This window comes from Sciurus carolinensis, chromosome 15 (assembly GCF_902686445.1).
Source record: "Sciurus carolinensis chromosome 15, mSciCar1.2, whole genome shotgun sequence".
Taxonomy (NCBI): Eukaryota; Metazoa; Chordata; class Mammalia; order Rodentia; family Sciuridae; genus Sciurus; species Sciurus carolinensis.
The window spans coordinates 50,558,816-50,586,112 of record NC_062227.1 but is presented as its reverse complement, the minus strand read 5'-3'; the positions used below and the strand labels follow the sequence as shown (position 1 = coordinate 50,586,112).

Sequence of the window (27,297 nt, the reverse complement as noted above, 5' to 3'; positions counted from 1 at the left end):
CCTCTCCTAACTCAAAGCCAAAGGCACTAATCCAGCTCTCACTACCAAAAATGTCTCCAGACATTGCCAAAATGTACCCTCCAGGGTAAAGGGAGTTCAAAATAGCCCCAGTGATTTAAAACTCAGTGGCAGAACATGATGACTGTTGGGATTTTCTTCAGTGGCATAGAGTTGTTCCTCTGGACACATGAAGTAGGAAGGTAGATAGTTCTGACCAGAGTTGGGGTTTCAACAGATGAAGGAACAGGACTGGACAAAACTGCCAGAGAGGGTTTAGAGGAAGGCCAGTAAGAGTGACTGTACTCTTAGGTCATAAACTTTAGGGGGAAAAGAAAAAAAATGACAATATAAGGTAGATTATACAGTGGTGGTAGACTGATGAGACAACATATCAATGAAGTAGAAGAATTACAGAAAGCAGAGCTCAATTAAAAATGAGCTGAGAAATGGAACAGTGGTATGTGTCTGTAGTCCCAGCTATTCAGGTGGCTGAGGAAGAAAGGACCGCTTGATCCCAAGAGTTCAAGACCAGTCTGGGCAACACAGGGATACCCTGTCTTACAAAAGAATAAAAAATATTTTTTTAAAAAGCTTAAAGGACACAAAATCTTGCTTAGAGTATGAAGTTAGGGATTAAGATTTTAGAGAGATAAATTCACCATTATTGATTACAGGGAATGGCCAAGGCAGTCTCTAAATGAGGAGTACAAGCCCAGCAGGGCAGCCCCAGGTAGATGCTGAAGCCACAGCAGGAGTCATGAGAATGACAATGAAAGTTTTCACACACTGACAGTGATGCAGAGGTAAGCAGATGGCAGTTAGCAGTAGATCTATCTGACAGTGTCATCTTGAATAAAGTTCTGTCTATGCTTTTCAAATGAAGAAATGGGTTAAAAGTAGTAATAGGTAGATAGGGGCACCAAGTACCAAACCCTTCTCTTAAGGAAAAAAGATTCACCTGAGAGGGCCACAAGAGAGGTGGTATCAGCATAGTACAGCTAGCTGTTTCACATTATGATATATACATATATATAAGGGTGCTCTTTCAACTAGCTCTTGATTATTCATGCTCTGCTTTGTTGATTTTATGGTTTCTTCCCACCTTGTCGTGGGGAAATCCTTAGAAATCTAACATACACAGGAAGGAGAATATAAGAATCAACTTTTAAAGTGATATATCAGAAGTGCTTAGACCTGGTTGTCCAATAGATTCACCTTAGAGATTTTCAAAACATATTAAGGTCTGATCCCAATCCCAGGCCTTTCCTCACTGCCCAAGATCCCCAGGTAATTTTAATTAACAGTGAGGACCTATGTTAGAATATGTGACTTTAGGAAGCATAAGTTATAGTTTGGATGTGAGGTGTCCCCCAAGAGCTCTGCAAGAAGGTTAAGAAAGAAATGATTGGGCTGTAAAAGTCTTAACCCAATCAGTGATTTAATCCCCTGATAGGGATTAACTGAGTGGTAACTGAAATGGCAGGGTGTGGCTGGAGGAGGTGGAAATTGAGGCGTGGCTTTGGGGTATATATTTTATATCTGGAGAGTAGAACCCTCTCTCTCTCCTTCCTGATGCTATGAGCTGCTTCCCTCTGCCACACTCTTCTGCCATGATGTTTAGTGTTCAGTCTCACGTACAGCTCTAAGGAATGGAGGTGGCCTTCTATAGAGTAGGATCTCTGAAACATTGAGCCCTCAAATAAACTATTCCTCCTCTACAGTTGTGCTGGTTGGGTCATTTAGTCACAGCAGCGAAAAAGCTGACTAAAATGCATAATGTGTATTTCTTTCATGATTGTTGTCATTAACCTGCATTTTCTACTTAAGACAGAATATCTAAAATAAAAAGTATATATTGAAGTTGGGCAGTCATTTAATCTACCCAGCAAAATATGTTTTAGGAGTATAAGGAATCTTTAAAATCAGTATTGAAAGATAAATGAGTAAGGTTAAACTATGACAGCATGAGAAAGTATATAAAATTGAGTTCAGACATAGATTAAGGTTATAAAAGGAGTAGGTGTGCTGTAGTGTTCAAGGAAAACATACCCTATTTCTTACCTACTTTATATCAATCATCATGCTACCCACTAGTTAAACATAAGATGGCTTAAATTTTTCAGGAAAAAAACTTTACTGAAAAGAGAAGTACATTTATTTACATGATGTAAAGGTCACACACTATTATCTGAGCTCTACTTCCCCTACATTTAGTCATTTTGAACGTGACAAACATTAGTTGAACTATGTAAAAAGATTTAATAAGAGTACTACTGCAAGGAGTTGAAATATTATAGTTAAGGAAGAAAGGTGGGAGATATGTGATGAATCATGAAACATCCTCTGACACAATATAAGAGTCTTACTTGATATATTTAATTGAAGTCCCAATTTTTGTATTGGATGTTTTTACCCCAAAATGTTGGCCATCTTTGCATTATCAGCCTCTAGCATGCTATTTGCAAAAACATGGGTTAGGAGGAAAAGTTATATTCTCTTTGAACACATAAGATTTTAAAACATTTCAGTATTAGTATTGTTGCCATGAGAGTTCAAAACTAGTGCAAGAGATGACAAAATATTCTGTTGCATGAAAATCACCACACCATTAAATGTGTTCTCTCCTCTATACAAGTGTAAAAATTCACTGACTTAATTTAAAAGGCATACCAAACTAACTTTTGACCATCTGGTTAAATTCTTATATTCCAAAGGCTTTTTAATGAAGAGAAAAAAATATGTGAAGTTAATAAAAATTTTAATCAGAAAAAAAGTAAAGTCATGTTTGTTAAATTCAGGACATGTCTGAAGATTAGTAAAAAATGACAGGATCATTTGACTCTAATGGTATTTCTAACCTAACCATATAATTTCCTTAGTCCAAGAGAAAATTTTTTAATAAATGAACCATCCTCTAAAAAAAAAAAAAAAAAAGTGTTAGCCAGGTGTAGTGGGCATACCTATACTTGCAGCTACTTAGGATAGTAAGACAGATTGATTGTTAAGTTCAAGGATAGCCCGGGCAACTTAGCAAGATACTGCCTCAAAATAAATAAAAGGATTAGGAATATAACTCAGTAGTAGAACACTTGCCTAGCATGTTAGAGACCCTGAGTTAAATCAACAGTACTGGTAGAGAGTGGGGGAAGTGTTTATCAAAATATTAGAGTATGTTTTAAAATTCAGGGAAATTTTTAAAAAGAAAATATTCTTCATAAATATCTAGCATAAGATTATTTAGATTAATTCCTTTGTGATTTCTTTTTGTATTGAAGAAAGTTAACTTTAGCTCCAAATTAATAACTTGCTTCTGTTTTCTCATTCTACTGAATTGCTACTAATTCATTACCAATGACAGTTTATAAAGCACATTGTTTTCCTTCCCCTCTTCAAAAAGGTAGATCACCTTTGACATTCTCTAGCTATCATTCCATAACACCCTGTCTGCCTCGTCACTGAGATCACCAAGGTTCCATCTAGTTTTCTATAGGTTTTGACTATTTTAAATTAAAAATCCCAGATATTAAAGTGGAACTCTCTTCTCTGAAAGTGTTTTTGCATCACCAAGCAAATTGAAAGAACACTGATCATCTCATTATTCTTTTAGCATTGCTGGAGAGTAAAACTGAGTTTTTCTGCGACCCAAGGCATAAATAATGCAGCCATTTGTAAAATGCATGGTGTAGGGTTTGTGACACATGAAAGATTCTGAGTTTATCATGAAAGAACAAAAAATGAAAACTTGATTAATACAGTACTGCAATTCTTGAACTAGCAGCATCAATATCACCCAGGAACATGACCTCAAAGCAGAAATTTTGAGGGTTCTCTTAAAATACTGAGAGTTCTCATTCAATAAACATACACTGACTGCCTACGTTTCAAGTCCAACATGAGTAACTAAAGTTACAAAGAATAAAAATAAAAATAACAATAACAGAACCCATATGCACACACAACTCACTTACTGATGATTACATTTTCACCTGGAAGAGTATGAGGGCATGTTTTCTGCACTGGGGTTTTCTGTTGGGCTAAAAAAATTCATTTTTCACAGTTAGGTTAAAATACCACTGGAGTCAAATAATCCTGTCATTTTTTACTTAATTGTAAGAACCATGTCCTAAATAATAAACATGACATTTTTTTTCTGGATACATTATTCAGTCTTAAGCAAATCGGAATCAAGGAAACAGAGCATAACACTGAAGAAAAAAGAAGGGACAGAAAAGAAATCCATATTTTTATAGAGAATGAGTAATGAGGTATTAAAAAAAAGAGGAAATCATATATAACATTTACTCTTCTATCAATAAACTTCTGAATATTCCTGAAGAGCATCCAAAAAATGAAATTGATAAAGGTGCTAAAGATCAAAATTGACTGAAGTAATATCACCCTAAATAAGTTAAAGGCATTCTTCGGACCCAAGAACGGTGATTGAAACACTCCAGGACTGCCTTCAGGGAGATCTGAAAGGTATGAAGTGTCTTTAACCTTCTTTCTGTCTCAGTACTGTCAAAATAGGCAAAGCATGTTCAGTAAAATGATGTCATGCCCTTGACCTTGAAGTTCCCTGTTTGCCTACTGTTGCATAATGCCGGCTTCCTAACTGGATGGATTTAGTAATGTCATAATTAGTGGGAAAGAAAGACATTTTATATCTTTTGCCTTTGATATGAGACTTTATCAAAACATAAGAAATATTATTGCCAGTGTCCTTCTGAAAGTGATGCTAAAGATGCATTTGAATAACTTGTTCACATGATCGATAATACATACTAAAATTCTCTGTATCAGGCAAATCCACTTACCTTCTAAGGTGGAGAAAAGCTGTGTAACACTGTTTCCGGAACTCTTGGTACTGCTCGCTCTGTGTGCCCCCCATTCCTTCTACCATTTCTTTATTCAGCTTCATTGGAGGAGGAAGAGGCTTCGGGTCTCGACCCAAAATATAACCAAAGTCTATGTGGAAGAGTTTACCTGGATGTTAACGAGAAAGTCATTTATTTCCAGAATTACCTTTAAAACCTGGGAGATATGCCATACAATTTGTATAAGCAGAGTCTCTTCATTAAAAAAAAAAAAAATTAAACTGTTTGACTTTGTACCTCCAAGTGTGAGAGCACCCTTCAGAGTAATTTTAGTTCATTTTAACTTACAATCATTCTGATGAAATTAAACTAAAAATCATCCCACAGCAATATCAATTCAAAATTTTAAGTCCTCCTTTTCCAGAATCAAAGACTACCAAAGTCTGGACAACATTTTAAGGAGTCAGCATAGAAAATAATTATAGTGAGCAAATTTCCCATGACAGTAAGTTTAAATGAACTCCTCTTCATGCTGTGGAAGACCATTTCTTTTATTTGAGTGTTCTTGAGATGAATCCTTTCTTTATGACTACTCAAAAAAATATAGAAGAAAGAAGAACTTCCCCCTAAATTTCAAATTATATTGTTAGTTTCATTAGTTGAGCCATTTTCAACTAATCTGTGTCACTCACTAGCTGCAGACTAGGAAACCAAACACAGCATTCATGTCTGCTAACCACTAAACACAGCTGTAGTTCCCCTAAGAAAAAACCTACAGTAGTCATTAAATTCATATAGCAGGCAGGTAAGAACATGGCATTTCACTTTAGTGGATGATTCACCACAGAATTCATATAACACCTTGTAATTTACAAGTAGGTATAAAGTATGGACACATTTTAGTAATCTCATGGATCATACGATCTAAGTTCTTCCAGGGCAGAAATTTAAGACTTAGGTCTGTTTGGTGCACTGCTGAGTGCCCGGCCTCAGAACAGTTTCAGGCACATTATAGGCATTCATTGTTGAATGAAAAAATTAGTTCACTTTAAAATTTAACCAAAAAATTTCTCCAGTGCAACCTGCCTACTGTTGCCTATCCTATAATACATTACAACCTATTTCATGTGGGAACTTGTCCTCCATTTTTATTTGAGGAACCTGAATATTTCTCTCCTCAAGGGTACAAAGGCTTTCCTTCTTCAATCACACTATTAAATTTCTGAACACTCTTCTATCTTATAAAATATTTTTACAAGTTGATTCTATCACTAAGATGTTAGTGATATCTTTCTCCCTAACACTTTGCCTGAGTATCATTACTGTCATTAGGTAACTGGAAAATATAAGACAATGATGGACATAGAACTGCCTCTGGTTATAAGACAATGAAGTCCTCGGTCAACAGGAAGGCACTGGCAGGTACTTGGAATCAGGGCTGTAGTTAGTTGCCCTAAAGTACAAAAGACATTTTTGTATCTCATTTGGTTGAATATGTAGCCTTGACAAAGTTGTCTAATCCTTCTAAATCTTTCTTTCTAAACTGAAAAAGCAGTTTAAAAAACTAATTTTCCTTTTATTCATATCATCTACTTTTCTTTTTTTTAATGTATTTATTTATTAACTGATTCCAGGTTAAATTGGTCCAATTTGACAAATGGTCAAAATCTTACAAGAACTAATTTTTTAAAAATGAATATTGCTAGTATAGTAAATGGCACATAGGGAGGTGAGATGAGAGGGAATTATAATTGAATATAGAAGGCAAGGAAACCATGGAAAACAGAAACATGACTTTGTTCCAAAAACACAAAAAAGATAGTAACTACTTAGCTAAACAGTTCTCTAGCTTACTCTAGGGCTGCCTATATGTCCATAGACATTTGGTAAGCAGTTATTAATCAAACTGCTACTTCACCTGTATTTACCACAATCCCTTAGCTAGGTGTATATTAAAATTATTTGTGCACTTACCTTTCTCTCCTAACTAACCTTTTAATGAACCAGTAAGGATCTTACAATCAAGAATTATGGTTTACTTGTTACAGTCCTGAAATCAAAGATAATTCCTAACATATTGGAGCATGCATTGCTTTTATTTTATATTAAGTAAATCAATGACATCTTAATTCCACACTTTTAGCTCAGGCAGCTTTTTAACATTGCTGGTAAGAAATCTTCTTCTGGAAATGACATAGTTCTTTGTATTTTGGGGGGAGGAGGGGGAGTACCAGGGATTGAACCAAGGGTCCCTCAACCACTGAGCCATATCCCCAGCCCATGTTTATTTTGAGACAGGGTCTTGCTAAGTTGCTTAAGGCTTCACTAAGTTGCTGAGGCTGGTTTTGAACTTGTGATCCTTTTGCTTCAGTCTCCTGCACCACTGGAATTACAGGCGTGCACCTCTGCACCTGGCTTAGAAATGATATAGTTCTTAAAAGAAATTATTTTAAATTTATTTATTTTCATCATGATCTATAATAAAATTAACAAAGACCAAGTATGGATCATCTGAATGCCAGCTTATTACTCAGTACTTAGTATCCCTCTATGATTTCAGTATTTTGGGGTTGGTATCAAATACTGATGCTATTGCTGCCAACTAATACTAACGAAATAGAAACAGCGTAAGTTATACAGATATTCCTAGACGTAGGATGGGGTTACATCCCTGCAAACCCACTGTAAGCTGAAAATACTATCAGTTAAAAATGCATTTATTAATCTACAAAATATCATAGCTTAGTAACACAGTAGAACACTGTAGAACACTGATGGTTTTATTTGGCTTCCTGCCACTGCCCGGCATAATCAGAGCATCATACCATGCATTGCCATTTCAAGAAAAGTTCAAAAGTAAAACTTCAAAATGCAGTTTTTAATGACTATGTATAATTTTCATATCAGCATAAAACTGAAGCATTCTAAGTAGGAGACTATACCTTAAAATTATATGATAGCATTCTGAACAAACACAAGTTTTACAGTATAAACAGAGAAAAGTTGTTTAAGAATCTTTACATGAGGTGTGAAAGTAAAAGCACTCCAACTCAAACTCAGTCTATACTATCTACATCATAATCCCACTGTGAATGGCAATTTAGTTTCAACAGTGTATCATTTTCACATTAATGTTGCTGAAATTAAATTGTATCAGTTTATAATACTGATTTAATTTATGTGCAAGTGGATACACAAGAAAGTAACGTTAGGTTTTATATAGTACTTGATAAGATTATCAAATATGTTACCTTTGGAAGTATTATTTCCATTTAAGAGACCTGTGTATCACTCCACTATTAAAAAAGTTCCTTTTCAGCGGCTGGGGGTTTAACTAAGGTTGTAGAGTACATACTTAGCATATGCAAGGTGCTGGGTTTGATCCCTATCACAAAAATAGAAAATTAAAGAAGAGAAGAGAGGAAAAAGAGGAGACTCCCTTTCAAAATCCTGAAATGGGCTTTAGTAGTCTCTAGACACAATGAAATTGAAATTTGGGGAGATCCATATACTTCACTAAACTCTTAAGGGAAGCTAAGACCAAAAAATATGAGGAACAGTATCAGTATAGGAATTTGATACTGAAAAAGCATTATAGTCTAATCTGTTAAGGTCCAAGGGATATGCTATCAATTTAATTTGCCATGAGTTGGTAAAGTCTAAGGTCAATATCTGTGAAGGATTTCACAGCCTTTAACTAACCAGGTAGTCTCTGTCCAACTATGGCAATCATTTCTCTTGGTGCTTCATTCTCATTCTGGAGATCCCAACTATTTAATATTTTTTGGTCACAAACCATTCTACCCTTTAAGAGGTTAAAAAAAAAGACTGAGAAGCTCTCAGTATTCTAAATACAGATGAATTCTCCTTGTATCATTTAATTATTTAAATAACATTTTGTTACCAGTGTAATTCCTAATGATACTTAGTACTTGAGCAGATGACCAATCTGATCAGTCTTTGGTACAAAACTGCTGTAACACATGACTTCCTTAATGGGTGCCATCTTTTGACAGGAAACTTGGTCCAATTTTCTTCATTTCGTTACAAGACATTACTGGAACTCCAATGGGCTATGCATCACTACTTACAAATGAAGGGTATATTTCTATCCTTCTTGTAAGAAAACTCTCAAATAACGGGATTATGGCTCAATTATAAAGCATAAAAGATTCAGTACTGAACAATGAAGTCATTATTATGCTTTGCAAGTTCAAAGACCCATGTATTTTGAAAAGAAGCTATTAATGTTTTAAGAAAATTCACCCTTATACATACCAAAGAGAATGTTTTAAAAAGTTAACATCTATAAACGAAACTTGTAAGGGTTTTAAAACTGTGCTTTATGAAATAAAAAAATATTTAATTAAGAAATTTAACAAGTGTGATCTTATTATAATCTATCACCTTAAACCATGAAAAGGTAAACTATATATAAAACAAAGCAATCACTGACTGCAATTACCTACCATTGTCTCCAACTTTACATATGGAATGAGATGGTAATCAAATTTTCATGTTATTTATGCAAGTAACAGGAACTTACTTCTAAAATTGTAATTCAAGACATTTGAGGCTCTGGGATTAAAGAGAATAGACACTACTGAAACTGAATATATTTTAAGACCAGGTGCCAAGGCATACACCTGTAATCCCAGAGGCTTATGAAACTGAGGCAGGAAGATCCCGAGTTCAAAGTTAACCTCAGTAACTTAGTGAGGCATTAAGCACTCAGCACAAAACCCTGTCTCTAAATAAGACACACACACACACACACAAAAAAAAAAAAAAAAAAAAAAAAAAAAGAAAGAAAGAAAAAGGTGTAGGGGGGCATGGCACTGGGGCTAGGGTATGTGGCTCAGGGGTTAAGCTAAGTGTCCCTGGGTTCAATCCCCAGTCCAAAAAAAAAAAAAAAAAAAAAAACCAAGAAAAAAGAAGTGTAATGGTAGAACTTTGTTTTACATTTCCAATACTGTTATTTCACATTTAACTATTAAGAAGGCATTCTTATGAATACAAACTTAAGCTAATGAATCAGAAGAAACAATACCTACTTGGACAGTATACCTAACTATATAGTAGTAAATACCCTTTAAAATGTTATGTATTTTCATTTTCCTTCAGTCTTTGAGGCAATAAAAATGCATTCCCTGCAAAAATTCCTCTCATCTGGAGAGCCATATGACTGTCTCAAGTAGAACAGTCACCCTTTGAAAATTAAAAACAAAGCCTTTGATGAGTAATTCTAAAAAATTGTCTCAGACCGCTTTGATGAACTTGAAATTGAGAATTCCACAACGTTTTTATGTGGGTTATAAATATCACTATTTACTATATTTAACATTAAAACTGGGATTTTAAAAACACGTAAAAATGTTTATTACATTTTAACACAATTTGTTTTTTGTGAAAAATAACTTTAAAAATGAGAAGGGGGGCACTCTTATGTTCTGCAAAAGTCTTAAATGTCTACCTTAGAGGAGACACTATAAGCTTAATTCTCCTATTTGTTTTTTCTTTTACTCTACATTATATGCTGTACACACTATACTAAAAAAAAGTGAATATATTCTCAAACTGATAAGTATTTTTAAAAAGAAAGAGTATTTTAATAGTTTTTTCAAATAACTATGGATAGTTTTCTTTGCTACAAAAATAAATTCTTAGACCCTACCATGCATTCAAGTAGTTTCAGAACCTCTTGAGGCTGCAGCCCAGCAATATGTATTTTCACCAGGCTCCTTAGGAAATTCTGACACAAACAGAATTTGGGGATTTATGATGTATTTTATACTAACTGATAAAATTCACAATTCCAATTAGATTATTGTGGAGGGATCCTGATCTGATTAAAAACCTAAATGAATTAAAACTTATTGTCAAGACTAGTAGATATGGATTCCCTGTGTTGTACAACCCCATCACCTTAACATTTGACATGTTTTGTTCAAAAAGGTCATTACAAAAAGTGTTAACTTTTCAGTAATCTAGTTTATGGTTCCTATTCTATGGTAGAATATTAAGTGCTGTAAAACATTAAAATTTAGCCTCACAAAAAGTTATTCATTGCAAAGCTACACAATTATAGTATTTACCTAGCACTAAAGAATGCATCAGCTGATATAAAAATGTACATTTGAAATTTTAATATTACATATATAAATTTGCTCTGATTGAATTAAACTGATTTCCTCAAATTAAATGAGACTAAATAATAGATTCAAAGACAATGCTTATTTCAGTTTTTGCTGCAATGTGTGTGCTTTTCTCTCTTTGCATCCCACACAAGCCCAACACTTTCTTCATAACTTAGCCTAGGATACTTTCTTCATGGAAAGAAGGAAATTTCTACCTTCTTAGAAATACAGAGTATTGCACCTTATTATTTTTTATTACTTCTTATGAGAACAAAAAGGTCCTTCTAAAACTTTGAAAACATAAAAAGATATTCTTATAGTAACCTTCATCTTTCTCATGATGAAAAAGATCAGTAGGACTAAAAATAGTCAAGAAATTTTCAAAAGAAGAGATTTTTTACATCTAAAATAAAATAATAAAATATGAAGACAAGAACTAATTGTTAAGCATCTGAAGGAATGATTGATAAAAATCAAGTATGGATAAAAAGTATTTGTGGCTGGTTCTCTGAACAAACCAGTCAAATGGGTAATTAATAATAAAGTTAAGAAAGAAAGATTTTCTTAGAAACCTAAAGGATAGATAAAAATGATGTGAAAAACCTAGTTCATTTATTCATTTTAAAAACATTTGCCTACTAAATGCTTCAGACTTTTTGAATTCCTTTCCTTTACATTCCAGAAAGTAAGAAAGCACATTAAGTGTGTGGTTTTACACTTTATGGTATATTTAATATACCAAACTGAATAGCTGAAAATACAAATAGGTAAAGAGGTATTGCCATCTGAATAGTAATGAAGATCTTTCTATGTGAGAAGATTTCAAATATTATAAACTACATTATACCCTGAGGAAAAAAAATAAGCATGGTAAACTGTGGTTTTAAAATATAAAGGTTAATCTTAAAATATAGAAAAGAATAACATTAAATCAATAATCACATTAACTGTTTTTCTTATAAAATCCTCCTACATTGTTAAAGTATTACTCAAAAGAGAATTAGAAAAAGAAGTGCCTTTAAAGAAGTTTGGATTTTAGAGGGTAGAAAAAAGGAATTTTTAAAATATAGTAATGATTTTCTTTTTTTCTCAATTTTTGAGTTCAAATAACCATATACGTTAGAGAAAGGATGACATCCTTATCTCATGGTGGTAAAATAAACAAACAACACCTAACAGCTGGCCCTTAAGGTATGTGCTCTGTGCTTAGGACCCAAGTAGAAATCTATCATATAACCTTATTCAACCCCCACAACACCAAGGGAAAGATATTAGTAGTATTCATACATTCAAATCAAGAGGCATATATGAAGTATCTTACCCAAGGTCTCCCAAAATTTGACTTTAAAGCTCTGACACACTGTTACATGAAATTTTTCTCAAAATTAAAAAAAAAGTTAATAAACTTCACATAAAATTAAGTAAAGACAAGATCATGATAGGTGATGTATTGGAAAAAAAAAATCCAACTGAGATAGCAATGATTGTTCTTTATTTAGAGCTTCAGCTTTCTAGCAAAAGGCTCAAAAGCATATTACTGTAAAGTGCCAGGAGAGATTAAAAACATATTCCTCCTCTCCCAGAGGGAAAACAAGAGTAGAGGGACATCCTTAGAAACTCAACTAATTTCCCACTGGGAAAATCCCAATGGGATTTTTAATCCCATTTCCCTGTTTTCAATTGTGAATGCTTTTCTATTAATTCTATTATAAAGTGTACTTAACATGAGCAATGAATATTTTTCAGTTATAATGAATTTTTTTCCCCCTCAAATTCTCAAAAATAAATACAAAATAAACCTTTCTCAACAGAGTTGGAATAAACTTGAACTGTGTTTCATTTGAGTTCTATTAGAATCAATTATCCTGAATAAACTTCTTTAAGCTTTTTCTAAAAACAATTCTGGGGGAAAAAATACATTTTTCAATCTCTCAGTAGCTTAAATTTGTAACTTATTGTCCAGGGAATATTATAGTAATGCACTAATATTTGAACCATCATTCACTCTAAAGCTGTTTCAAGAAAACCATGTTATGTGACCAGATGGCAGGATATGGACAAAAGAATTTCCTTGCTTTTACCTTCACGATGGATACACAGCGCCCTCTGCTGCACAAGATGAGTAAATGTCCACCAAGCTAAAAGTAGCCAAAACTAAATACAGAAGGGGCAATAGAAATTTCTGGGAAATTTAAATTTAGACCCATAGTTTGCATTTTAGCATTTTACCTTTGTATAGCTTTTGAAATTCTCCACATACAGTAAATAATTTTGTTTTTCATATGCCTAGAGGTCTTAGCCAAATCCTTTTCTGCCTCATCTATATTCACAAGACAGAACAGCTTGACGAGGTCAAGTTCTCAAAAAGAGATCAGAGAAATGAAATCTGGATGTCTCCCTTCTCTGCTCCATCTCTCATGGCAGGGAACAGGATGTGGATGATACAAAGGAACTCTAGTTACTATTCACAACCCCTTTCATCCAAAGCAGAGTCACACTCTAAACCTTTCCATGCTGGTGAATGACAACTGTAGACAAAGGTATTTTATTTTTAAGAATGAGAGACAAGTTGCCTGACACATTAAAAAATGCTCCATTAGTGGTTGAGAGATTGGAAATCATATAAGAGAATCCAAACTTCTAAATTTTTATGATATAAAAATGATATAAAAATCTGTTAAAGGCATAATGTACCCCAAATAGACAATGAAAGATACTTTATAGTAATGAGTTACTTTTAAATAAAGGCACTGAAATATATTTCTTGCAAAACAACACATTCAAATTTCACTTTGTCTAAGCCACACATTTATAACATATATGTGTATTTATATCATATATATAACTAATATAACTTGAAATTTCTTTGAAATAAAAATAAAAGACAACTAAGGACAGAAATTTTTAAAATAAATTTTTGCAAGTTGAGGGCTGTATTACCATTCTATTTGTCTTGACATAAGACTATGTAATCTAATTTTGTTCAAACTAAATTGAGAATTTGAAAATTTTTTCCTAGTAAGGAAGACTTAAGTTGCTAACCGCATGATGTAATCTGATGAAATACAGAGCAGCTAAGTAAACTGAACTGCTGTTTTCAAAGGAATGTGCCTCTTATCAAGCACATTTTTAAAGGAAGTATTTGTTTTTTAAAGGCAAATTTGGAGCACCCTCTAGTGGAAAACTCATATAAGTTCAAAACTTCTGATTCTGAAATTTTACAATTAAATTTTCAAAGTAGTAGTAATGGAGACATGAGCCAAAAGAGTACATTAGGTAGACTCCTCTTTCCAAACCTTACTTTTTTAAAATACTTATATCAACCAAAAGGAGAGAAAGCATTTCTCAAAATCCAACAGAAAAAGATTTATTACCTGAAAATTTGATTAAAAATTTTCAAAAGAGATGAGCAGGATCCCTGAGTGTAATATTATAGAGGTAATGATATTCTACTCACGAGAGAATTCCATTGTGGATATAAAATAATTACATCCTAAAACTAAACAGAATCACTTTGGCAGCTTGATTCTTAGTAGTTAAAAGATTCAACCAAAAAGAACTAACGAGAAACAAAACAAAAAAACTAGATGAAAACAACTTCCAAATTACAATTCTCTCCAAACATACTATAATGTGTTTCACAATATCTCTGCTAATTTAGCTGAGAACCTCCATAACCAACTGGTTATGCTCCTTAAAGGGACTGCCTGGTCTAGACACAGACATGGTATCACAGATACAAACTCCACTGCAGATGATCCTTCACATGTGATAATTTTAAATGAACATATAAAATGATATATTATGTAAATTAATAGGGTTATCATATAACTAATTAGGCTATGTTTGATATATGACATAAATTCTGGCTATAATAACATAAAGGAATACTAAAAAAACAAAATATTTTTATTTGAGAGATCAATTTAAAAGATAATTTGAAAATCTATTTACTACAGAAGGCTGAAACTTGGATTTTTTGACCCAAAAAAGTCTACTTAGAAGAGATGAGATATTCATTCATTCATTTAACACTGCTTTGTTAAACACTTTAAATACATGGTGTTCAAGGCTCTAGAGGTATGGTAGAAGCATGAATGCACAAGGGCCCTGCAGCAACAGAACTTGCACCCAAAATGGGAAATCAGTCAACAAACTCTATAAGAACAAGAGTTTCTGTCCTATTTAAGTTGGTATCTTCAGCATCTAGTAGGTACTCGATAAATATTTTGAATTAAACAAAAAAAGATATCTTGAGTTAGTGACAGGTGATATTAAGAAAACAAAACAAGTTGTATGTAGAGAATAATAGAGGATAAGACATGTATGTTATTATAGAGAGAGGAGTTTAGGGGCTTGTTAAAGAAATGACATTAGAACTTGGCTGATAATCAAAGTCAGTCTTGCAAAGATTTTAGAACTTTCCAAAAAGAGGCAACAAGGGTACGTGCTGTGAGGCAGGAATGATCTGACATTTAGACCCTAAAACAGGCAAGTCACAGAATTACAGTAAACAGTTCAGATGATACCTGAATTGAGAAAAATATGTTGGTGGCTTCAAGTAGAATAGAAGAATGGAAATGCAGATTCTGGGCAACTTCATGATCTATTCTAGAAGTAAGGTGTAGGTAAGATTTGCTAATAAATTTGGTAAGTGAGATGAGGTCAAGAGCAGTATTAAGATCGACTCGGGTTTAGGGTGTAAACATGGGTGGATGATATTGATATTTATTTAATGAGATAAGAAAATGAGGTAAGCAGATTTAGGGAAGTATACTACGGAAGAGGATAACTTTTATAACTGCTATACATAATTAGGATTTCAAGTAAACAGCTGGATATTTCAATTTGAAGTTAATGAAATGGATTGACACAGAGAGCTTTTAGTTTAAATATTGTTTGCAAAGAGATGGTGTTTAAACATATGGGACTAAGGAGTTATCAGAAAGAAGGGGGCTAAGAATGATTATTTCATGAAAATCTAAGAGAAAAGCAAATAATTAGAGATGGATGTTACTTTAGAGTTAAGCATATTTTTAAGAGAAAGCATTCTAATTAGAGCTACACAGGAAGAAACTAAACTGCTTGCATACATTATGCGTTTTTACCAGAGACATTGCAAGTTCAGAAATAGAGGCTGGATGAGCATCCATCTGCAGGATTATTACTAAAGCAACTGTTACAGGGATGAGAGTTTCCCTAAATGTTCTTCCAAGGTACCAACTTTTTAAAGATACTATGCTTTATCTTAACTTATGAAACTTTATTTTGTTGGTAATAAATACTAGAGATAAAATCACTGGCATATATAGTGTGTTTGCTAGTAGCCATTCATTCTGTTACCTGTTTTTGTTAGCAAAAGGTTATCCAGGTGCCTGTCTCCAACTCCAAGTATATATGTAATCACACAATATCCAGCTGAAATGAGTAAAAAAAAAAAAAAAAAAATTATGAAAAACATGCAAATCAGGTTATGTATCCCACTAAATATGAAAGCAATTTGTGCTACTTTAATTTCAACTTGCTTTGTAATGTCTGGTTTCTAACCTAAATTTTCAAATTTGTAATCTCGTTTGGCTGTATTTAAAAAAATCTATAACTTGCCAGACACAGTGGAATACATTATAATCCCAGCAGCTCAGGAGGCCAAGGGAAGAGGATCATGAATTCAAACCCAGCCTCAATAATTATACAAGGCCCTAAGCAACCCAGTGAGATTCTGTCTCCAAATAAAATATAAAAGGGGCTGGGGATGTGGCTCAGTGGTTAAGTGGCCCTGGGTTCAATTCTCAGTACCAAATAAATAAATAAATAAAAGTCTATGACTTGAAACACAAAAGAAATTACTATTTACAATAGAAAAAAATCTTGTAGAATTTTGACAAATTATAAATAGTATTTCTATCAAAAAGTTAAACCAATTTTCAAGACTTATAATTATGTATCTAGCATTTCTCAGTTCAAATTGAACACTTTAACTGACAATGAAAAAGAATTATCTACAAAAATACATTTAATAAACTGTCACTCATATTATAATTTATAATTATATTACCTACAAGATAACAAAAGTAAATAAAGGGCTTTAAAACAAGTTTACAGAGAAACAATCTTGATGTGCCAGAAGGCACAAAATGTAATGCACTCACTTGAGTGGCAAAGGCACTTATTAACTTCACATCAGTATCCTAACAATAATATAATTTGAAAATATATAAATTATAACAACTTTTACAAAACTACAGCATTGTCACATAATAATATTTACAAAAACATGTTTATTTTACCTCCTATGTAGAAATAAAATTAAGACCATCTGAAGACAGGAAATCCTCCTGTTCAAATTCAATTAATATTAAGGTTCATTTGACTTAAGTTCCATGAGGCCCCCAAAAATATGAAATACTACTTACTACATAGGGGTGTTGTGAAAAATAAAAAAATACTATGTATATAAAAAAAGCAATTTCTAAAACATACAATAATATGTAAGTTTAAATACAATTGTTAAATATTTATAAAGCCTTATTCCCCCCAGCTTTGCTAACTTATGTATAAGGCATAAATATAGACCTAAAACTAAATATTTATAAAAAATAGGTCTGACCATTATATACCACATATCATTCAGGGCTCAATTCTAGTATCAACTTCTATATTTATCTTCCCTTAAACAACCTAGTTATAAAAAAACAATTTAAGAGATAAAAAATACAAGAATACAGGTTTCATAAAGATAGGTATAAATGATAGAAGAATACAAATTAATTCTCATAGCATGCTACTTCTAGGAATGAGTACTGATTCCAAAATACAATGAGAAATACTCTCTCTACAGAGCACTCCGGGCTGAGTTCAGTTTTTATCTAAAGCACTCTTGGCTGAGCTCATTTTCTATCCAAAGTTTTTACTGAAAACAATTATTTCTAACTAATACTTTCCCCATAGTCTACTTACTTACGGTTATTCAAAAACAGGAAAAAACTAGAGGAAAATTAACAGCTTCCAAGAAGAGGTAACTTGCAATTCCATCAGATGGCTGGCTTTATTACACAAACATAAATGGAAGGCTAACCTGAAAAACTTACCACAGCTTTTAACATAAGTGTCCATGACTTCGGCACTGATCCCATTTGGCCCATTCTCACTTGGTGCATATTTTCTAAAAAAGTTCTGAAAAGACATTATTTACCTGTTTAGAATTCAATACATTTAAACAAATCAGGCATTCTGAAATTGTAAAAATAATCAATAAATGTCTAGTCCAAAATTTAGTCAAAATACAGTTAAATGCTTACTCAACTGAAGAATGACTGTAGTTCAATAAATGCAATGGAGTGTACAGTCTGGCAACACCTGGGAAAACGGTGCTTAATGTATTTCTTTTTTTTTTTTTTTAAGATTATCAACTCAACCTATTCCTCTATTTTCAGATGTTAAAGAAAATACAGCATATTATTTCAAAGTATAACTAAAATACTGTTAAAAAATAGGTTTATCTTGTTTTCAGTTTTTGAATACTATGTTTAACCAAGTATTTTTATCTAGAATGTATAAAGAATTCCTATGAATCAACAGGAAAAATACAAACAACCAAAAAGGAACATGGACAAAAGATGGCAAGTGCTTCATGGCTTTTATATAGATTTTTAAATGCTAAACCTTGTGGATAATCAGGGAATTGCAAATTAAAACCACAAATGGATACAAAGAGCTAGAAATCTGATAATACCAAGATTAGGCAAGAATATGTGGCAATGAGAAACAAAAAAAGGTACAACTATTTTAGAAAAGCATCTTTGAAATATGAACTAAAGGTAAAGTTAAGAATACCCTATGACCAATCAAACTATTTACAAAGATCAGAAATGGAGTCTACCTGAAATCAGTATACATAGTCACTGTCTTCCTTTTTTAAAAAAAATCCTAATTTCAGAATAATATACTTAATTGATAACTTTATGAAAAAAAATGACTTCAAGACCACTGACAATTTGATTTGTTAAAGAACCCACAGACTGAACATTTATTTGTACTACCGCTAAGGTCTGTTACAGTGAAACGATACACAGTAAGAATGTCATGGAAAAAATATACTAGAAAAATCTGGAGAAACTCCTAGCTCTCTCTGATTCAGGGATCTACTGAGCATATGAATTTCCTTTTTTTTTTTGGTGCTGGGATTAAACCCAGGGCCTTGTGCATGCAAGGCAAGCACTCTACCAACTGAGCTATATCCTCAGCCCTGAATTTCTTCAATAGAAAAATATTTTTTAAAAATTTTAAATTGCAGTACTATAGGTATAACTGTACAAAAGATGTATGAGCAAGAATGTCACTATAATACTTTCTGAACAATAAAATTGGAAATAATGAAAATGTTCATAATTAAAGGTGAAATCAATTGCAATGTTTCCTCACCTTGGAATATAATGCAACCATAAACTTTAACATATTTTAAATTTTAATTCTAATCCTCTGTTGTATGTCATGCATTGTTCATGAAATTGAGCATCTGAATACACTGACATGGAAGAATTTCCAACTACAAATAATGCTCACTTCTGAAGAAAAAATGGGCTTATAGAAATAAAGGTGATAAAGAGAGGCTTTCATTTAATTCCATATATTCTCCATGAAGTCTTAAATTTTCATTATGAAGAATATATACATGAGTTTTATAAATGTTTAAAATTGCTACTATACCTGAATGCTTCCCTCAGTGTCAAGAACTTCAGCAACAGGAACTGATTGGATAAACTGCATGAAACCTACACAGAAATGAACATACAGTATCTATCATACCTATTAGGTGATAGAAATAAAGGTTCTACTAAGAATAACCTTCATCTGTAATAGATATACTCTAAATCTGAACAACTTAAAAAGGTCTATGAACACTATATTCAGTTTACATTGGCATTGACACTGTAACTACCAGGAAAAACTTTTTAAGCTAATTATTCTGTTTATTTGTCTAAGGGAATTTCTATTATTGAACATAAGAACACAAAGCAACAGACAAAGCATCTTAAATCTATCATCAAAATTTTCTTCTCCCTATGGCTTGATAACATAGTAATCAAAAGGAGTATGAATTTAAGATTACTCTAAGAATTCTGGAATACAATCACCTAATCCAATTTGTATATGTCCAGTGGTTCCTTCTGTCTAACACTCCATCTTCTGCCACTTCCTGGAAATGACTTGGGAGGGCAGTATAAACTACCAAGACGAATTAGGAGGGAACAGTATGTGAGATGATGAGAATGAAAAAAACATCTGGTAAATCTGAGAACAACAATGGGAGCATATAACAACCAATACTTGAAAAAAAAGAAAGATGAATGAGAAACATTTTAGAACTAGAAACAGAAATGATCTAATTTTCAGTCTTGTAGCAATTCACATGCAGATGATACCCCTTTAGAGCAAGAAAAGTCTCATTTATTCTCATATCACAAATATTCAGTAGTCCACAATAATTTGCTTAGTAGGTATTTGTTATTTTTCTACTACATAGTATGAGCTATGTCAAAAAGCAAAAACAGATGCTTGATCCTACCTAAACATCTTAAACACTATGAATGAAAGCATAGCATGAAACTGAATAGTGCAGGGAGACTTAAGTTATGGAAGAATCAAAGGACATCTGGCAGTTGAATCATGTTTTTATTGTTTCAACAATAATAAAGTTAATAGATAATGCTATGTAGGAAAGGATGTATCAGATAATGGTCATAGTCCCAAGAGCAAAAAGAGCATGGGGCATTAGAGACAAGTGAAGGTAGCAAATTTTGGCTAAAGAAAGCAAGAGGACAATGGTAAATGAAGAGATTTAAGATAGGTACAGATGTTCCACAATAGAAAAAGTTAAAATCTAGGTAAAGTCTTTGGGTCTATGCCCCAAAAGCTACCAAATAAACCTAGGCAGGATAGTAAAGAAGCACATTGCACTTTTAGAAAAGTTATTTTGAAGGAAAAATGAGAATAATGAAATCACCAAATAGACCTGGTAGTGGCCAAGGTAAGGGCAAAAACCTACAACCATTATTTTATTTTTCCAAGGTAACTGCAGATATAAAGCACAAGAGTATGGAATTTACAAAAAGCATTAGTCAACCATTCTTAGGGAAAATGTCACCAAAATTCCAGAGGTTATTCTATCTTGAAAATACTTACATGCTAGATACATGCATCCATGTTAAATATGTGCATATGCAAATGCAAATACACACACACACACACACACACAAACACACTCAAAATATATAAAAAAGAATTTTACTGACATCATTTGCTGAGTGCATTTATAAGCAGAGCACAGTGCAAAGCCTTTCTCAGTCACAGTAATTCTCAAAGGATGATTCTAAACATAGTACAATGCAAAAAACTTCTGCGGATTACAATCAGTTTAAATGCAAAGAAATACATAATAGAGGTGTTAAATTTTCTCCCAAATATTATGTTTTTATAGTTTTAAGAGATAAAAATACAAAGTGAGAGCACACATGCATGCATGACGGAGATAGGGAGTAAAGGAACAGAAGGAAGAGACAGAGGAAGAAACAGAAGGACAAGGATAAAAAGAAAGGAGGAAGGACATGTGGAAAGAGTGGAAAGAAGAGAAGGAGGGATGGATGGTAAGAGAAAAAAGGAGGAAGGCCCAGCTCACCTTCAGTGCTATAAAAGTTCAATCTCTTAACATTCTTCAGAATTTTCAGTTAAAAGAGGGAAAGCATGCTCATTAGACATCAAAGATAAACAATCCTTATGTAAAATAAACTTACCATGTTTTGTACTCGTGGCTAATACCTTATAAGGTGTCAATTTCAAATCCAGATTTTCTTTCCGTAATAGCTTTAGATCGAAAGATAAAATACTTTAAACAAATGTAAAGATTATTATGAAACAGTTTTATGGAAAATTACTAGAGTAGTTTAATATAATAAAGATATAACTTTAATGTAAGATTTACTAAATTAATTAAACTTGGCAAAATAAATGTATTAATTTTTGATACTATGACAAATTCTTAATCCATTCTCCATGATGAGTTTTCAACAAAAATTAGGGGTTTCTCCTTTATAGTATGTAAGGTACTTTAGAATACAGAAATTTTAAAAAATGAGGGAAACCTTCCTTTAAAAGCCAAAGACAGAATGGATGTTTTCTTATTTTTTTAAAGATCTAATAGACAATCTAGAAATTACTGAATCTGACAATGTGAGAATTTAAATTTGGAATAAAGGTTTTATGGAACACATGAAGCTTCATACTCATCACAAGAATAATTTTGAAGTATAGAAAAACAATTATATTTAGTCAAGGTTAAGTGGAGATTACCGAAATATTTTTAAGATTGTAACCGAATGATACGAACACTTTTGTTTCTATGAACAGTATGTATACTAAATCACAGTTTTCTAAAATAAAAACAGGTCCCCTACGAACATAAATTATATTCACCTTGTCCATAAGTGAAATGATTTGAAGAATAAGTTGATCTTGACGTAAATCATCTCCATGCTTAAATATAACTGGATATTTGCCTCCATCTTCTGTCTTAAAGAACAACTGTGCAGGCATAAGGGCACTCTGGAAAAGAAATGTATTGTTTTCAAATTTGAATGTAAATTAATGCATAAAGATTTGCTATAGCCAGAAGAAAGTGCTGGCACATAATTTAAAAACAGGTGAACAGGACCTAAAGAAACAAGATGGGTTGTCAGTAAGATACATGAGAACAACGAACCAGCTAATAGTCAAATCACATGGTGGAAAGAGCACTGGCTTTGCAATTAAACAATTCTGGCTATGAATCCAGGCTCCGCCAGGTACCAGCCAAACAATCCTATGCATAGTCTATAAAAAAAAAAAATAGAATCAGAAACTGTTGATGAGAAGGGTCTCACACCAGGCCCGACACATAGCAGACATTCTATATATGTCTACTATCATTAATTTTATTATTAGAGATATAATGGAGTAATAAGGTCAAACAGTGGAGAACAAAAATGTATCAGATGAAAAGCACACAGTCGTGGCTTTTAATAGCAATTATATACCAGTGGTTGTGCAGCTTTGAGACTCAAAATCTTTATTTATTAATTCAGGAGAGATCTCGAATATCCGCATCTTTTATTCTGAAATAACTGTTTTCCCTCAGAATCCTCCCACAAATTGTATGAAACCTCCAAATCAGTTTAGGCATCAGATTTAAATCAACAAAAATAATTTTTAAAATTATCCTTGGAAAGAATTATATAATATCTCACATAGAGTGGCATCCTGAGATTATTACTTTAGAGATAAATGATCAGAAAACTGATCTGAGAAAGAGACCTTATGGATTTTGACCACTGACAGAAAATATAAGATGTAAATCTGGAGAAACTTAAAATAATACACAGAATATAAATGTATCATAAAAAAGAACACAAATGGCACTAACTCTAATTTATATAAACCAAGAAAATAATAGCACAAAAAGCATCATGCAGAGGGATGCAGGCACATGGCAAAGCAGACAAAGCAAAATACTAATGACAAAATGGAAATGGTAGATACTTACTGAAAACACCTTCAACTTTGCACTGTTTGAAAACTTTCCTATGGGGTTGGGGATGTGACTCAATAATAGAGTGTCTACCTAGCATGCATCAGGTCCTAGGTTCAATTGCCAGCACCACAAAAAACAAAAAACAAAAAAAAAAAAAGAAAAAAGAAAAATCACTTCTATAACATGATGGGGAAAAAGGCATGAAAAATGCTTCAAAGAATGTTAAGTTCAGAGCATAAAAATGCTAGTGGACTAAAATTCTGAACTTTAAATTAAATTTGGAGTATTGTTTTATCACTACTGGCAAAATGTACTTTATAAATTACCTTAAATCCTAGTTCACAAAACCTCAAGAATAACAGTTGGAAGTGATCTTCCTAAACATGACAGGTTAGAGGATCTTTGATGAAATTTCTTTTTTCAGAATCAAAACTAAATATGAAATTCAGATTTCATCTGAAATCTGAAGCAAGGAGATGGTAACCACAGAATAACTAGCATTACTACCAGTGCCTTAAGTGAACCATTCTCCACCAAGGTCCAACTTTGATTCTTAGGCCAAGATCTACAAAAAAATCTTTAAGTTTATTACATAAAAGGGTCCTTACCCTTTTCAGCTTTCAGAAGTTTATAAAAATACAACAGGAATCCATGGGTTCCCTGCAACCATACACATTTCAGTGTGTGAATAAGCAGATCGACTACCGAAAGTACATTATAATCCATCACTTTCAGGCAAGATTCTCAAAGGCATCCAGGTTCCCAAATTAATTAAGAATTATACTTAGAGTTATGTAATAACTCTACATTGAGATTTACTATATAACTAGTTACTCTACATGATTGAACAGTTATATAGTAACTAAGGACCAGTATTTCTAAACTCCAATTCACAATGTTCAAGAATGCCCAGAAACTTAAGGCTAGAAAAAAATAACGGGACTGAATATTCTTATCAAGAAGATTCTCCATGATATTTTATTGACTATTTACTTTGTGTACATAAAACAAAATTGTGATATTCTATAATTAAAGAGAACACAGGCTTAAAATCCACTAACAATAATGGCAGATGTACATTCTTATATTCTACTCTTAAAACTCTTGCTCTGTCTTAGACATACTTTTCTACTATTTGACAAACAAGGGTAAAAGTACCTTTTTAATTCACTATTCTTAATTAGTCTTAGAGAAAAAGAATATTCATAATTGGCCTTGCTTGGAGTTCTATCCAGAGAAACGCTAGTTATTACATGTATACTGCCTTGTACGTAACTTTCTATACTTGAGACTCCAGTGGAATGTAAGCATGAAGAAATATTTACATAGCATTTCCTATACCTGTAGGTTGCAATCTATCAGTGAATATTTAAATCTTTTTAAATGGGTTGTAAGAAACTTTTAAATATTAAAGCAATTAGAAAATTTTTTTTCAAAGAATAACATGCCATAAGATTAAGTACTGTTTTATGAAACCCACGTTTCAGTTGTGTAACTTAGGCTGCCAACACATGTCTTGACAATACATCATTTAAAAAATGTGAACTATTTTGTACTATAACTACAGATTTTTTCATCTATACTAGTTGTTGTTCTATGACCTGTTTCTTATCTTATACAAAGTAAGGTTCAAAGCAACTTATGAAATTCCTCACTGGATTCACAAAACCTAAACACCACGTCTCAGAAAACTTTCTGTATGATGCCCAACAGATAGTGTGGCTTGGCAGGTATGATGCTCAGTCCTTTGTGGTATGATAAGAAAGGCAACTGCATTGCTGGTTCCACATGTGCAATTGGTGGCCAGACTAAAGAAAGTTGAGTGTGCTGTTAAGGACTAAATAACTGCTACTTAAAAATATTAAAAAAAAAAAAGCCAGGCATGGTGGCACATGCCTATAAGCTAAGTGGCTCAGCAAACTGAGGTAGTAGGATTATAAGTTCAAAAAAGTGAGCCTCAGGAACTCAGTAAGGCCCTTATCAACTTAGGGCCTGTTTCAAAATAAAAAATAAAACAGGCTGAGGATGTGGCCCAGTGGTTAGGCACCCATGAGTTCAATCCCTCTGGTATCAAAAAAAAAAAAAAAAAAAAAGAAAGAAAGAAAGAAAAAGCTTAAGGTTCACGGGAACAGGTATTTGGTTGAGAAATGTTTAAAAAAGGGTAACTGGTCCTCATGCCTAACAATCTGAACTTATGAACTAAATGTAAAAGTTTTATAATTTGTTTTCTTTTATTAAAAAAAAAAATACCCTAAGGGAGAAAAGTAGTTGTGGCTCTGAATAACAATGGTTCAAATAATTAAATAGTTGAAAATTTTTTTAAATAGAGATATAAAAATATTTTACACGTTATTTGTAAAACATGCTTATGTACTCATAACATGGAAGATCTTCATTCAAGCCACAGTGATAAATAAAAGACACTTTTTTTTTTTCTGTTATTTCCTCAATCAAACAGAATTAGAAATACTCCTAAGCAATGTACTAATTTTCCAAGGCAGTGTCTGTAGTTTTAGAGAATTAGAGTCTAATCATATACATTAAAGATCCATCATAATTACCTTAAACAGTGTAGCTGTTTCTGGGATTATTCCTCTAATTTTCACCTGGGGTTCTAAAGGCAATGGGATGAGTTCTACATCTGACAAATTCATCTTTTCATTATCTCCAAGCAATGCCTGTAGTCTCTCATTCTAGGAGAATGAATTAGGAAGGATTAATTTGGTTAAAATGAAAAAGCAGTTCATAAAACACAAAGACAGAAAAACTGATTAATTTTAAGATTTGTGCAGAACATCATAAAATATATGAAGATTAACATAAGGCAGATTGTATGTACGTGAGACAGATAAATAAAATAAAGTTATTGTGTCCATCTACAACAGAAGGAGGAAAATAATCTATGTAACAATAGCAGCAGCGTTAAGTTTTTTGTTTTTTTTTTTTTTTTTGGGGGGGGGACGGTTATCACTGAGCTATATCCCCAGCCTTAGCAGTATGCTTTAAAAGAGTAGTCCCCTTACTGTGAAAAGAATACATTTAATTTGCTTCAAGATAAACTTGAAAGATCTGATTTCTTTTTCCAAAGGATTTATGAAGCCACAGGGAAAAACTAATGTTATTTGAAGTTTTAATTTTCCATGACCAAATATTAACTGAAATTTTCATTATGATGCCCCAATGCATTTTTTGGATGTAAGAAGGAAACAACTTGGAACTTGATCCCTACCTTCTACCTTTCACTGAAGGTAATCTAATTTTTCCTAAGGTATCATCATCATTCAGTTTCTTCAACTCATATACAAATTGAACTGAGCCAAAATCTCAGAAACTGGAAAAGTCATGGTGAAATAACTTTGACATTGTTAGAAGCCCTTTAATTCAATTTTTAAGGAACAATCTATCTTTTGAAAAGCTGGGAGAGTCTTGCATCTTTGAATGGATGAGCTTGCACTTTCAGAGGAAAACTTGACTTGCCAATCTCACTGACATAAAGCACTTCAACTGTAGTGCTCAAAACCTGTACCAAAGGAAAGAATTCTGGAATCGGGGAGAGACAGAAGTTCAAAGAAAAAACTGTTTTAAGGACTGACATGAAATTATTTTCCTCTAGTAATACTCCAAATCTTCTAATGATGACAAGTTCAAATTAGAATCAACTGAAAACTGGTATGAATTTCAATACATGTTTTATAAAAATTAATATATCTGCTCTATAATGAAGTAGATGGTCAAATAAACTTAATACAAAGAAATGTCAGTTAATCTGACTTTCAAGTTATTC

General features: G+C 32.7%; 1 protein-coding gene across 1 annotated transcript in view; it reads right to left on the bottom strand.

Annotated features, from left to right (window-relative positions):
* Window positions 1-27,297, bottom strand: part of Pik3c3 (phosphatidylinositol 3-kinase catalytic subunit type 3) — a 117,502-nt gene that overhangs the window by 24,786 nt on the left and 65,419 nt on the right. The window contains exons 16-22 of the mRNA XM_047526300.1: window positions 26,075-26,206; window positions 22,421-22,549; window positions 21,742-21,811; window positions 19,658-19,722; window positions 18,040-18,124; window positions 16,295-16,369; window positions 4,815-4,983 (exon numbers count right to left, since the gene is read on the bottom strand). Of these exons, the coding sequence (XP_047382256.1) occupies window positions 4,815-4,983; window positions 16,295-16,369; window positions 18,040-18,124; window positions 19,658-19,722; window positions 21,742-21,811; window positions 22,421-22,549; window positions 26,075-26,206 (725 nt within the window). The remainder of the gene's footprint in view (window positions 1-4,814; window positions 4,984-16,294; window positions 16,370-18,039; window positions 18,125-19,657; window positions 19,723-21,741; window positions 21,812-22,420; window positions 22,550-26,074; window positions 26,207-27,297) is intronic.